At 61.7% G+C, this 14,117-nt stretch overlaps 2 protein-coding genes across 2 annotated transcripts; both read right to left on the bottom strand.

The window, feature by feature from the left end:
- Positions 1–465: 465 nt before the first annotated feature.
- PSMB5 (proteasome 20S subunit beta 5) lies at positions 466–7,100 on the bottom strand. The gene is given in 6 exon segments (XM_074167512.1): positions 466–560; positions 563–674; positions 676–788; positions 3,480–3,573; positions 3,575–3,787; positions 6,864–7,100. Coding segments are annotated over 6 exon segments (864 nt in total).
- Positions 7,101–9,245: 2,145 nt separating this feature from the next.
- Positions 9,246–13,820, bottom strand: RNF212B (ring finger protein 212B). Its single transcript, XM_074167511.1, is given in 7 exon segments — positions 9,246–9,278; positions 9,378–9,426; positions 10,157–10,272; positions 10,343–10,417; positions 11,967–12,019; positions 13,722–13,790; positions 13,793–13,820. Coding segments are annotated over 7 exon segments (423 nt in total).
- Between the last annotated feature and the right edge of the window lie 297 nt (positions 13,821–14,117).

Below are 14,117 nucleotides of genomic sequence, written 5' to 3'. Positions count from 1 at the left end.
CCTCCGCGCATGCGCACTCCCCCTCCCATCCCACTCCCCTCCCCTCCGCGCATGCGCACTCCCCACGCTCCCCTCCCCTCCGCGCATGCGCACTCCCCCTCCCATCCCACTCCCCCTCCCCTCCGCGCATGCGCACTCCCCTTCACGCTCCCCCTCCCCTCCGCGCATGCGCACTCCCCACACACTCCCCCCTCCCCTCCGCGCATGCGCACTCCCCTCACTCCCCCTCCCCTCCGCGCATGCGCACTCCCCTCACTCCCCCTCCCCTCTGCGCATGCGCACTCCCCCTCCCATCTCCCATCCCACTCCCCCTCCCCTCCGCGCATGCGCACTCCCCTCACTCCCCTCCCCTCCGCGCATGCGCACTCCCCCCCCCGCGTTCACACCCGGTCCCTACCGACGCCGCTTCCAAAAAGCACCACTCCCACAGCCGGGGTTTTTTTTTTGCCCAAAACCGCCTTGTTTTCACTCTTTTTCCTCCTCCTCCTCCTCCTCCCCCCCCAGGTAGCGTTCCTGCAGCTGGGCCACGTTATCCAGGGAGACCCGACGCCAACCCTGGCTCCCACCAGGTAAACCCCGACCCTCCCCCCCGAATAGGCGTCGCGCCGGGCGGCCTGGAAGATGGCTCGGCGGGCTAGCGCCACGGCGGCCCGCTCGCCCAACCTCCCCTCCCCCCCCCCCGGCCCGCAGCCCCCGGTCCAGCACCCCGTAGGCGTAGGGGGCCCCCGAACCCACCGCGAAGGCCCCCCCCGGCACCCGCGTCCCCTCGCTGTCCACGTAGTACAGGCCTGCGGAGAAAAGGGGAGGGGGGGGGGGTTAGTAGCCACCGGGGCTAGCGACGCGCGCGCGCACCCCCCGGGGGAAGGGAATCCAGCCCTGGGGTAATAAAGGCCCTGGGGCTAGCGAACACCCACCTGTGGCTACCAAACTGCCTGGGGCTAGTGAACTCCCACCTGTGGCCACCAAACTGCCTGGGGCTAGTGAACTCCCACCTGTGGCCACTGACATCCCAGGGGCTACTGAACACCCACCTGTGGCCACTGACACCCCTGGGGCTAGTGAACTCCCACCTGTGGCCACCAAACTGCCTGGGCTAGTGGACTCCCACCCGTGGCTACCAAACTCCCTGGGGCTAGTGAACTCCCACCCGTGGCTACCAAACTGCCGGGGCTAGTGAACTCCCACCTGTGACTACCAAACTGCCCGGGGCTAGTGAACTCCCACCTGTGGCCACCAAACTGCCCAGGGCTAGTGAACACCCACCTGTGGCCACTGACATCCCGGGGGCTAATAAATTCCTATCTATGGCCACCAAACCCCTAGGGGCTAGCGAACACCCACCCGTGGCTACCAACTGCCCGGGGCTAGTGAACTCCACCTGTGGCCACCAAACTGCCTGGGGCTAGTGAACTCCCACCTGTGCCACTGACATCCCAGGGGCTAGTGAACACCCACCTGTGGCCACTGACACCCCTGGGGCTAGTGAACTCCCACCTGTGGCCACCAAACTGCCTGGGCTAGTGGACTCCACCCCGTGGCTACCAAACTCCCTGGGGCTAGTGAACTCCCACCCGTGGCTACCAAACTGCCCGGGGCTAGTGTGAACTCCCACCTGTGACTACCAAACTGCCCGGGGCTAGTGAACTCCCACCTGTGGCCACCAAACTGCCCAGGGCTAGTGAACACCCACCTGTGGCCACTGACATCCCGGGGGCTAATAAATTCCTATCTATGGCCACCAAACCCCTAGGGGCTAGTGAACACCCACCTGTGGCCACTGACACCCCTGGGGCTAGTGAACACCCACCTGTGGCCAACAGCCCCCCAACCGCTCCCCCTATGGCCACCAACCCGTCCCTCTGTGGCCACCAACCCCTCAAGTCCCATTCCCCTCTCCCCGTGGCCACCAACCCCTCTCCCCGTGACCACTGATCCCCCTCACGTGGCCACCGACCCCCCTCCTTGTGGCCACCACCCCCCGTGTGGCCACCAACCCTTCCCTGTGTGGCCACCACCCCTCCCTCCATGACCACTGACCCCCCTCATGTGGCTCCCAAACCCTCTCCCTGTGGCCACCAGCCCCCCACGTGGGCCACCAACCCCTCTCCCCGTGACCACCAAGCCCTCCCTCACGTGGCCACCAACCCCCCTCCGCGTGGCCACCAACCCTTCCCTGTGTGGCCACCAACCCCTCAAGTCCCATTCCCTCTCCCCGTGGCCACCAACTCCCCTCCCCATGACCACCACCCCCCACGTGGCCACCAACCCCCCTCCTGGTGGCCACCACCCCCCGCGTGGCCACCAATCCCCCTCACGTGGCCACCAACCCCCTCCGGGTGGCCACCAACCCCCCTCCTTGTGGCTACCACCCCCCGTGTGGCCACCAACCCCTCCCTGTGTGGCCACCAACCCCTCAAGTCCCATCCCCTCTCCCCGTGGCCACCAACCCGTCCCTCCGTGACCACCGACCCCCCCTCACGTGGCCACCAACCCCCCTCCTTGTGGCCACCACCCCCTGCGTGGCCACCAACCCCTCTCCCCGTGACCACCAACCCCCCTCCCCGTGGCCACCAACCCTTCCCTGTGTGGCCACCAACCCCTCAAGTCCCATCCCCTCTCCCCGTGGCCACCAACCCCTCCCTCCACGACCACCGACCCCCCTCACGTGGCTCCCAAGCCCTCTCCCCGTGGCCACCAACCCCCCTCCTTGTGGCCACCACCCCCTGTGTGGCCACCAACCCCTCTCCCCATGGCCACCACCCCCCGTGTGGCCACCAACCCCCCTCCTTGTGGCCACCACCCCCCGTGTGGCCACCAACCCTTCCCTGTGTGGCCACCAACCCCTCAAATCCCATCCCCTCTCCCCGTGGCCACCAACCCCTCCCTCCGTGACCACCGACCCCCCTCATGTGGCCACCAACCCCTCTCCCCGTGGCCACCACCCCCTGTGTGGCCACCACCCCCCTCATGTGGCCACCAACCCCCCTCCTTGTGGCCACCAACCCCCACGTGGCCACCAACCCCCCTCATGTGGCCACCAACCCCCTTCATGTAGCCACCAACCCCCCTCCTTGTGGCCACCACCCCCCGCGTGGCCACCAACCCCCCTCCTTGTGACCACCAACCCCTGTGTGACCACCAACCCCTCCTGTGTGGCCACCACTCCTCCCTCTGTGACCACCAACCCCCCTCCTTGTGACCACCACCCCCTGTGTGGCCACCAACCCCCTCCGGGTGGCCACCAACCCCCCTCCTTGTGGCCACCACCCCCCGTGTGGCCCCTCCCCGTGGCCACCAACCCCTGTGTGACCACCAACCCCTCCCTGTGTGGCCACCACCCCCTCCCTCCATGACCACCGACCCCCCTCACGTGGCTCCCAACCCCTCTCCCGTGGCCACCGACCCCCCTCCTTGTGGCCACCGACCCCCCTCGTGTGGCCACCGACCCCCCTCCGGGTGGCTAGCGGGCGTCTCCTCACCTGGCCCCCTCTTGTCCCAGCCGCAGATCATGGTGCCCATGCTCAGCCCCATGCCCTTGTACTGGTAGACCATGTTGGCTAGTAACTTGGAGGCGGGCGGCTACCGAGCTGTGCTCCTTGTTGCGCAGGCGGTACACCCGGCACTGGCGGGCCAGTAGCCGCTGCCAGAAGCTGCAGTCGGCGGCTCCCCCGGCCATGGTGCCCAGTAGCCACGGGGTCACCTCCAGCACCTTCCCCACCGTCTGCGAGGCGATGTAGGACCCGGCCGTGGCCCGCGAGTCCACGGCCACCACCACCCCCTGCGAGAACTGGGGGGGAACCGACGGGGGGTTAGGTGGCCACCGAATCCCACCCCGGGGCTACCGTGGGGAGGTGGGGTCTCTACGTGGTCATGGGGACCCACCATGAAGCTTCTGCGTGGCCACCAAGTCCCACCACAGGGCTACTATGGGTCATGAGATCTCTACGTGGCTATGGAGTCCCACCATAAAGCTTCTACGTGGCCACCAAGTCCCACCACGGGGCTACTATAAGCCATGAAATCTCTACGTGGCTATGGAGTCCCACCGTGAACCTTCTACGTGGCCACCAAGTCCCACCACGGGGCTACTGTGGGAGATGAGCTCTCTACGTGGTCATGGGGACCCACCACGAGGCTTCTATGTGGCCACCAAGTCCCACCACGGGGCTACTATAGGGAGGTAGGGTCTCTACGTGGTCATGGGGACCCACCATGAGGCTTCTGTGTGGCTACCAAGTCCCACCACGGGGCTACTATGGGGAGGTGGGGTCTCTACGTGGCCATGGGGTCCCACCATGAACCTTCTACGTGGCCACCAAGTTCCCACCACAGGGCTACTATAGGCCATGAGGTCTCTACCGTGGCTATGGGGTCCCACCATGAGGCTTCTGTGTGGCCACCAAGTCCCACCACAGGGCTACTATGGGGAGATGAGGTCTCTACGTGGCCATGGGGTCCCACCATGAGGCTTCCGTGTGGCCACCAAGTCCCACCACAGGGCTACTATGGGCCATGGGGTCTCTACGTGGCTATGGGGTCCCACCACCAGGCTTCTATGTGGCCACCAAGTCCCACCACAGGGCTACTATGGGCCATGGGGTCTCTACGTGGCTATGGGGTCCCACCACCAGGCTTCTATGTGGCCACCAAGTCCCACCACAGGGCTACTATGGGCCATGAGATCTCTACGTGGGCTATGGAGTCCCACCATGAACCTTCTATGTGGCCATCAAGTCCCACCACAGGGCTACTTATAGGCCATGAGGTCTCTACATGGCTATGGAGTCCCACCATGAGGCTTCTACGTGGCCACCAAGTCCACCACGGGGCTACTATAGGCCATGAGGTCTCTACGTGGCTATGGAGTCCCACCACCAGGCTTCTACGTGGCCACCAAGTCCCACCACGGGGCTACTATAGGTCATGAGATCTCTACGTGGCTATGGAGTCCCACCATGAAGCTTCTACGTGGCCACCAAGTCCCCCCATGGGGCTACTATGGGCCATGCGGTGGCTACACGCCCATGGAATCCACCACAGAGCTTCTATGGGGCCACCAAGTCCCACCATGGGGCTACTATGGGGCTGGGGGTGGGGCTACGTGGCCACCAAGTCCCACCACGGGGCTACTATGGGGCCATGGGATCTCTACATGGCTGGGGGTCTCTCTATGGGGCTCCACAATCCCTCTATGGGGCAGAGGATCCCTCTATGGGGCTGGGGGGTCTCTCTATGGGGCTCCAGGCTCCCTCTATGGGGCCAGAGTCCCTCTGTGGGGCTGGGATCCCCTCTATGGGGCTCCAAGATCCCTCTATGGGGCTGAGGGATCTCTCTATGGGGCTGAGAATCCCCCTATGGGGCTGGGGCTCTCTTTATGGGGCACAGAATCCCTCTATGGGGCTGGAGAAGTCTCTCTATGGGCCTCCAGGGTCCCTCTACGGGGCTGGGGGGTCTCTCTATGGGGCTGGGGACCCCTCTATGGGGCTGGGGATCCCCTCTATGGGGCTCCAAGATCCCTCTATGGGGCTGGGGGGGGTCTCTTTATGGGGCTGTGCATCCCCTCTATGGGGCTCCAAGATCCCTCTATGGGGCTGAGAATCCCTCTCTGAGGCTGGGGCTCTCTCTGTGGGGCAGAGAATCTCTCTATGGGGCTGGGGGGTCTCTCTATGGGGCGGGGGAATCCCTCTATGAGGCTGTGTGTTCCCTCTATGGGGCTGGGCAGTCTCTCTATGGGGCTAGGCGGTCTCTCTATGGGGCTGCGGGGGTCTCTCTATGGGGCAGAAGATCCCTCTATGGGGCTGGGGGGTCTCTCTATGGGGCTGGGGGTCTCTATGGGGCTGAAAATCCCTATACGGGGCGGGGGGGATCTCTCTATAGGGCTGGGAGGTCTCTCTATGGGGTTGGAGGATCTCTCTATGGGGCGGGGGGTCCTCTCTATGGGGTTGGAGGATCTCTCTATGGGGCGCGGGGTCTCTCCATGGGGCTGGGGGATCTCTCTATGGGGCTGGGAGGTCTCTCTATGGGGCTGGGGGGTCTCTCCATGGGGCGCGGGGTCTCTCCATGGGGCTGGGGGGTCTCTCTATGGGGCGCGGGGTCTCTCCATGGGGCTGGGGGATCTCTCTATGGGGCGGGGGGGACCCTCTATAGGGCTGGGGGGGTCTCTCTATGGGGCGGGGGGTCGCTCTATAGGGCTGCGGGGTCTCTCTATGGGGCGGGAGGTCTCTCTATGGGGCAGAAGATCCCTCTATGGGGCTGGGGGGTCTCTCTATGGGGCTGAGAATCCCTCTATAGGGCGCGGGGTCTCTCTATGGGGCAGGGGAGTCTCTCTATTGGGGCTGAGAATCCCTCTATGGGGCGGGGGGGTCTCTCTATGGGGCTCAGAATCCCTCTATGGGGCGGGGGGGTCTCTCTATGGGGCTGAGAATCCCTCTATGGGGCGGGGGGGTCTCTCTATAGGGCTGAGAATCCCTCTATGGGGCGGGGGGGTCTCTCTATGGGGCAGGGGAGTCTCTCTATGGGGCTGAGAATCCCTCTATGGGGCGGGGGGGTCTCTCTATGGGGCTGAGAATCCCTCTATGGGGCGGGGGGGGTCTCTCTATGGGGCTGAGAATCCCTCTATGGGGCTGAGAATCCCTCTATGGGGCGGGGGGTGTCTCTCTATGGGGCTGAGAATCCCTCTATGGGGCGGGGGGGTCTCTCTATGGGGCTGAGAATCCCTCTATGGGGCGGGGGAATCTCTCTATGGGGCGGGGGGGTCTCTCTATGGGGCTGAGAATCCCTCTATGGGGCTGAGAATCCCTCTATGGGGCTTCCCCCCTCCCTCCCTCCCTCCCTCCCTCCCTCCCTCCCCCCCCCCGCCGCACCTTGAAGGCCAGGGTGGTGGTTCCGTGCAGCAGCTGGATGCCGGGCCCGGGCAGTTCTGCGGTGTCACCGCCCCAAGGCGGAGCCGCCAAAGCCTCGGGGGGCCCGGGACGGTCTCGGGGGGCGGCGAGGAGCGGGAAGAAAGCGGGGGCGGAGGCGGAGGAGAGAAGGGGATGGTGGTGGTGGTCGCGGGGGGGTTGGTGGTACTCGGGAGCACGGAGGACGCTGGCCAGCGCCATCTTGGAAAACGCCGCAAAATGGCGGCGCCGGAAGTGGGGGGGGCAGGCCCGCGCATGCGCACTTCCGGCGGGCGTTGCCAGGCGACGGGCGGCGCCGTGTCGGGTGAGGGCATGACGAAGCGGCGGCGCGGTGACGTCAGGTGCGGGGGGGGCGGGCGCGGGAAAAGGGGCGGGGTCTCGGCGGGGAGGGGGAAGATGGCGGCGGGCAGCGGCGGGGTGGCCCAGGGCAAGGGGGCTGCGGGGGGGGGGCGGGGTTAAGAGAGGAAGGGGCGGGGTTAAGAGAGGAAGGGGCGGGGTTTGGGGCAGGGCAGAGAACAAACGTGGGGGTGGGGAAAAGGAGGCGGGGCTTGGGGACTGGAGGCGGGGCTTGCAGGCAGTGGGTGGTGCTTGGAGCCGAGGGGTGGGGTTTGGGGCTGGGGGGCGGGGCTTGGGGACCAATGGGTGGGGCTCGGGGCTGAGGGGTGGGGCTTGGAGCCAAGGGGAGGAGCTTGGGGAGCCGGGGGCGGGGCCTAAGGACAGAGGGGTGGGGCTTGTGACCGAGGGGAGGGGCTTGTGGCCAAGGGGCGGGGCTTGGAGCTGAGGGGTGGGGCTTGGAGCCAAGGGGCGGGGCTTAGGGACTGGGGGCGGGGCTTGTGGCCAATGGGTGGTGCTTGGGGACCAATGGGTGGTGCTTGGGGCTGAGGGGTGGGGCTTGGAGCCAAGGGGAGGGGCTTGGGGAGCCGGGGGCGGGGCCTAAGGACAGAGGGGTGGGGCTTGTGACCGAGGGGAGGGGCTTGTGGCCAATGGGTGGTTCTTGGAGCCAAGGGGCGGGGCTTGTAGCCAAGGGGCGGGGCTTGGGGAGCCGGGGGCAGGGCTTGTGGCCAATGGGTGGTGCTTGGAGCTGAGGGGTGGGGCTTGGAGCCAAGGGGCGGGGCTTAGGGACTGGGGGCGGGGCTTGTGGCCAATGGGTGGTGCTTGGGGACCAAAGGGCGGGGCTTGGGGCTGAGGGGTGGGGCTTGGAGCCAAGGGGAGGAGCTTGGGGAGCCGGGGGCGGGGCCTAAGGACAGAGGGGAGGGGCTTGTGACCGAGGGGAGGGACTTGTGGCCAATGGGTGGTGCTTGGGGATGAGGGGTTGGGCTTAGAGACAAGGGGCGGGGCTTGGGGGGCCGGGGGTGGGGCTTGGGGAGCCGGGGGTGGGGCTTGGGACCAATGGGTGGTGCTTGGAGCCAAGGGGTGGGGCTTGGGGACCGAGGGGCGGGGCTTAGGGACTGGGGGGCGGGGCATGTGGGCAGTGGGTGGTTCTTGGAGCCAAGGGGCGGGGCTTGGGGACCGAGGGGCGGGGCCTAAGGACCGAGGGGCGGGGCTTGAGGCCAAAGGGCGGGGCTCGTGGCCAATGGGTGGTTCTTGGGGCCGAGGAGCGGGGTTTGGAGCCGAGGGGCGGGGCTTGGGGACGGAGGGGCGGGGCTTGGGGCAGAGTGGGCGGGGCTTGGTGCCGGTGGTGGGGGGTGGGGTGAGGATTTGGGGTAAAACCCGGGGTTTTGGGGGGCGGCTCACCGTCGCCGAAGGCCGGGGGGGTCACCAGCCCCCTGTAGGCGTTGCCCACCTATGGGAGGGGGGGAAGGGGGGGAGGGAAGGGTGTGCAAAGCATGCTGGGTAACCCCACCCCTCCAACACGCGGGGAGGGGGGCGTGGCCAGGAGAAAGGGGGCGGGGCCTCACCTGCCAGGCCGGGGGGGTGCGGTGGGAAAGGGGGGGCTCCGAGCGGCTGCGGGGACATTTTGGGGTGAAACCTCAGGCTTTCGGGGCCGGTTAATTAGAGGAGAGACACACGCGCATACGCATCCCGGCTAATTAACCCCTCACCTAATTAAGGCCTTACCTCACCACCTGCCCGCTCAGCGTCCGGCGGGGTTGGGGGGTGACTGGAAGGGAAGGAGCCATTTTGGGGGGAGGGAGTTCGAGGTGGGGGGGGGGGAAGGGGACACCCCTAAAATATTTGGGGGGGAAGGGAGCGAGGGGTCCTACCTGTCTGCGCGGGGGAGGTGACGCCGATGGGGCGGGGGGTGCTGCTCCTGGTGGGGGGGCGGGGAAACGATGGGGGGGGTGAGGCCGGAGACACCCCAAAACCCCACAGTAAATTGGGGGATTGAGGGGAGGGGGGGGGGTCTCACCTGCTGCCCCCGCGCCAGCCCGGGGAGACCTGTGGGGGGGAGGGAAAGAGGGAGGGGAAGGGGGTCAGTGTCAAGGGGAAGGGGGAGGGAGGGGAAGGGGAAATGGGGAGCGGGGAGGGGGGGGTCACCTGAGCCCGGCGCAGCTCCCCGTTCTCCCGGCGCAGCGACTCCAGCTCCCTGGGGAGGGGGGACATGGAGGGGGGGGGGGGGAGGTGGGTGTTGACCTTCCCAAGATGGCGGCCATAGGGAACCCTCCCAAGATGGCGGCCTTAGGGGACCCCTCCCAAGATGGCGGCCTTAGGGGACCCCTCCCAAGATGGCGGCCATAGGGGACCCCTCCCAAGATGGTGGCCTTAGGGAAACCCCTCCCAAGATGGCGGCCATAGGGAGGGGGAACGGGGGATGTTGACCTTCCCAAGATGGCGGCCATAGAGGGTCCCTCCCAAGATGGCGGCCATAGGGAAACCCTCCCAAGATGGCGGCCATAGAGAACCCTTCCCAAGATGGCGGCCATAGGGAAACCCTCCCAAGATGGCGGCCATAGAGAACCCTTCCCAAGATGGCGGCCTTAGGGAACCCCTCTCAAGATGGCGGCCATAGGGAAACCCTCCCAAGATGGCGGCCTTAGGGAACCCCTCCCAAGATGGCGGCCATAGGGAAACCCCTCCCAAGATGGTGGCCATAGGGAGAGGGGATGGGAGGTATTGACCTTCCCAAGATGGCGGCCATAGGGAACCCCTCCCAAGATGGCGGCCATAGAGGACCCCTCCCAAGATGGCGGCCATAGAGGACCCCTCCCAAGATGGCGGCCATAGAGGACCCCTCCCAAGATGGCGGCCATAGGGGACCCCCTCCCAAGATGGCATTCCCTCCCTCCCTCCCAAGATGGTGTCCGTCCCCTCCTCACCGTTGCCGCGTCTCCAGCAGCTGCCGCGTCTCCTCCAGCGCCGCCCGTGCCCGGCGAGCGGCCTCCCTGTGCCTGGCCAGCAGCAGCTCCTCCTGCGCCCGCTGGAAGCGCCAGGCCTGAGGGGGAAGGAAGACGTGAGGGAATGGTGCCCTCCCGCCATCTTCCTCCATCCTTCCTCCTCCTCACCTGGGAGAGCTGGGCCAGGCGCCGCAGGGCGATGGCCGCCGGGCTCTTGAAGAAGAGCTTCTCCTGCGGCCTCATCTGCCGGGGAGGGGGAAGGAAGACGGCGGGGGGAGAGAGGGGTTTAATTAAGGTGGGAGGGATCAACATGGCGGCGGGGCTGAGGGAGGAGGAGGGTTGAACGTGGCGGGGCTGAGGGAAAAAGGGCTCAAAATGGCGACAAAGGTGAGGTAAAAGGGCTCAAAATGGCGACAAGGATAAAGGAGAAGGGTTTAATACGGCAGGGGTGAGGGAAAAGGGATCAAAATGGCGACAAAGGTGAGGGAAAAGGGTTTAAAATGGCGGCGGGGCTGAGGTAAAAGGGCTCAAAATGGCAGAAATGAGGAAAAAGAAGGGTTTAACGTGGAAGGTGTGAGGTAAAAGGTCTCAAAATGGTGACAAAGATGAGGGAAAAGGGCTCAAAATGGTGACAGGGATAAAGGAGGAGGGTTAAATATGGCAGGGGTGAGGGAAAAGGGCTCAAAATGGTGATGAAGATGAGGGGAAAAGGGCTCAAAATGGCAGAAATGAGGAAAAAGAAGGGTTTAGCGTGGCGGGGCTGAGGTAAAAGGGCTCAAAATGTCGACAAAGATGAGGGAAAAGGGCTCAAAATGGCAGAAATGAGGAAAAAGAAGGGTTTAGTGTGATGGGGCTGAGGTAAAAAGGATCAAAATGGTGACAAAGATGAGGGGAAAAGGGCTCAAAATGGCAGAAATGAGGAAAAAGAAGGGTTTAACGTGGAAGGTGTGAGGTAAAAGGGCTTAAAATGTCGACAAAGATGAGATAAAAGGGCTCAAAACGGGGACAAGGAAAAAGGAGGAGGGTTTAATATGGCAGGACTGAGGGAAAAGGGCTCAAAATGGCACAAATGAGGAAAAAGAAGGGTTTAGTGTGGCGGGGCTGAGGTAAAAGGGCTCAAAATAGCAACAAAGATGAGGGGAAAGGGCTCAAAACGGTGATAAAGATGAGGGGAAAAGGGTCTAATATGGCAGGGGTGAGGGAAAAGGGCTTAAAATGGTGACAAGGATAAAGGAGGAGGGTTTAATTAGGCAGGGGTGAGGGAAAAGGGCTCAAAATGGTGATGAAGATGAGGGGAAAAGGGCTCAAAATGGCAGAAATGAGGAAAAAGAAGGGTTTAACGTGGAAGGTGTGAGGTAAAAGGGCTTAAAATGTCGACAAAGATGAGGTAAAAGGGCTTAAAATGGTGACAAAGATGAGGGAAAAGGGCTCAAAATGGTGACAAGGATAAATGAGGGTTTAATTAGGCAGGGGTGAGGGAAAAGGGCTCAAAATGGCGGAAATGAGGAAAAAGAAGGGTTTAGTGTGGCGGGGCTGAGGTAAAAGGGCTCAAAATGTCGACAAAGATGAGGGAAAAGGGCTTAAAATGGTGACAAGGATAAAGGAGGAGGGTTTAATTAGGCAGGGGTGAGGGAAAAGGGCTCAAAATGTCGACAGAGATGAGGGGAAAAGGGCTCAAAATGGCGGCCGGGAGGAAGGAGAAGGGCTCAAAATGGCGGCGGGGCTGAGGTAAAAGGGCTCAAAATGGCGGCGGGGAGGAAGGAGAAGGAGGTCTGTGATGGCGGGCACTGGCCTTGTCGCTGAGGGGGAGGTAGCGGCACTCGGCGGCGCAGAGCGGGCAGGGACCTGAGGGATTCAAAAGGAAAAAAAAAAAAAACAAAAAAACCCAAAAAAGTCAAAATGGGTTGTTTTGAGGGAAAAAAATTTAAAAAAAAAAGAAAAAAAGAGGGCGGGGGGGAGGAGAGGGGATCCCGCTTCTCCACAGTTTTATGGATTTAAGGCGATGCGGATCCCTCTTTTCTACAATTTTATGGATTTAAGGTAATGTGGATCCCTCTTTTCCACAGTTTTATGGATTTAAGGCGATGTGGATCCCTCTTTTCCACAGTTTTATGGTTATAAATTGAGGGGGGTCCCTCTTTTCCACAGTTTTATGGATTTAAAGTGAGGAGGGTCCCTCTTTTCCACATTTTTATGGTTATAAATCGAGGGGGGTCCCTCTTTTCCACAGTTTTATGGATTTAAGGCGATGTGGACCCCTCTTTTCCACAGTTTTATGGATTTAAAGTGAGGAGGGTCCCACTTTTCCACAGTTTTATGGATTTAAGGCGATGCAGTCCCTCTTTTCCACAATTTTATGGATTTAAGGTAATGTGGATCCCTCTTTTCCACAGTTTTATGGTTATAAATTGAGGGGGGTCCCTCTTTTCCACATTTTTATGGTTATAAATCGAGGGGGGTCCCTCTTTTCCACAGTTTTATGGATTTAAGGCGATGCAGATCCCTCTTTTCCACAATTTTATGGATTTAAGGTAATGTGGATCCCTCTTTTCCACAGTTTTATGGTTATAAATTGAGGGGGGTCCCTCTTTTCCACAGTTTTATGGATTTAAAGTGAGGAGGGTCCCTCTTTTCCACATTTTTATGGTTATAAATTGAGGGGGGTCCCCTCTTTTCCACAATTTTATGGATTTAAGGTAATGTGGATCCCACTTTTCCACAGTTTTATGGATTTAAAGTGAGGAGGGTCCCACTTTTCCACAATTTTATGAATTTAAGGCGATGTGGATCCCTCTTTTCCACAGTTTTATGGATTTAAGTTAATGTGGATCCCTCTTTTCCACAGTTTTATGGTTATAAATTGAGGGGGGTCCCTCTTTTCCACAGTTTTATGGATTTAAGGGGAAGAGGATCCCTCTTTTCCACAATTTTATGGATTTAAGTTAATGTGGATCCCTCTTTTCCACAGTTTTATGGTTATAAATCGAGGGGGGTCCCTCTTTTCCACAGTTTTATGGATTTAAGGGGAAGAGGATCCCACTTTTCCACAGTTTTATGGATTTAAAGTGAGGAGGGTCCCTCTTTTCCACATTTTTATGGTTATAAATCGAGGGGGGTCCCTCTTTTCCACAGTTTTATGGATTTAAGGCGATGTGGATCCCTCTTTTCCATACTTTTATGGATTTAAGGCGAGGGCGACCGCTCTTTTCCACAGTTTTATGGATTTAAGGTGAGGAGGGTCCCACTTTTCCACAGTTTTAGGGTTTTAAGGCAAGGGGGACCGCACTTTTCCACAGTTTTATGTCTTTGAAGCGAGGAGGGTCCCACTTTTCCAGTTTTATGTCTTTGAAGCGAGGAGGGTCCCACTTTTCCACAGCTTTATGTCTTTGAAGCGAGGAGGGTCCCACTTTTCCACAGTTTTATGGATTTAAGGGGAGGAGGGTCCCACTTTTCCACAGTTTTATGGATTTAAGGGGGGGGGGGGGGGGGGGGAAATCCCTCTTTCCCCCCGGTTTCGGGGATTTTAAGGCGGTGCGTGCTCTCCTACCTGCGCCCCTGCAGGCCTCGCAGAGGACGTGGCCGCAGCTGGTGACGGCGAAGGCGGCTCCCTCTTGCGGAAGCAGCGGTTGCAGTGGAACCAGTCCATGCCCGGGGAGGAGGGTGAGGGAATCCCAGCCCTCCCGCCGCCGCCGTCGTCCCCCTCGGCCTTCGCACCTGGCTCTGGGAGGAGATGGGGGGGGGGGGGGGGGGGGGGAGCGGCTGTTAAAAAGGGCGGGAAACCTGAGGGGAAGTTGGGGGTGGAGCTGGAAAGGGCGGGAAGAGGGAGGGGGCGGGGCCACGGGGGGAAGGGGCGGAGCCAGCCTTAAAGGGACCCTTCCCTTTAAGCCTTTAAGGAGCTCCCTGTCGTTTAAAGCTTTATTATGGGGGGGGGGGGGGCGATGTG

The sequence above is a fragment of the Numenius arquata genome, unplaced genomic scaffold, assembly GCF_964106895.1.
Source record: "Numenius arquata unplaced genomic scaffold, bNumArq3.hap1.1 HAP1_SCAFFOLD_1571, whole genome shotgun sequence".
Classification (NCBI taxonomy): domain Eukaryota; kingdom Metazoa; phylum Chordata; class Aves; order Charadriiformes; family Scolopacidae; genus Numenius; species Numenius arquata.
Note: the sequence above shows the minus strand (reverse complement) of the source record. Positions and strands in the feature narration are given on the sequence as shown.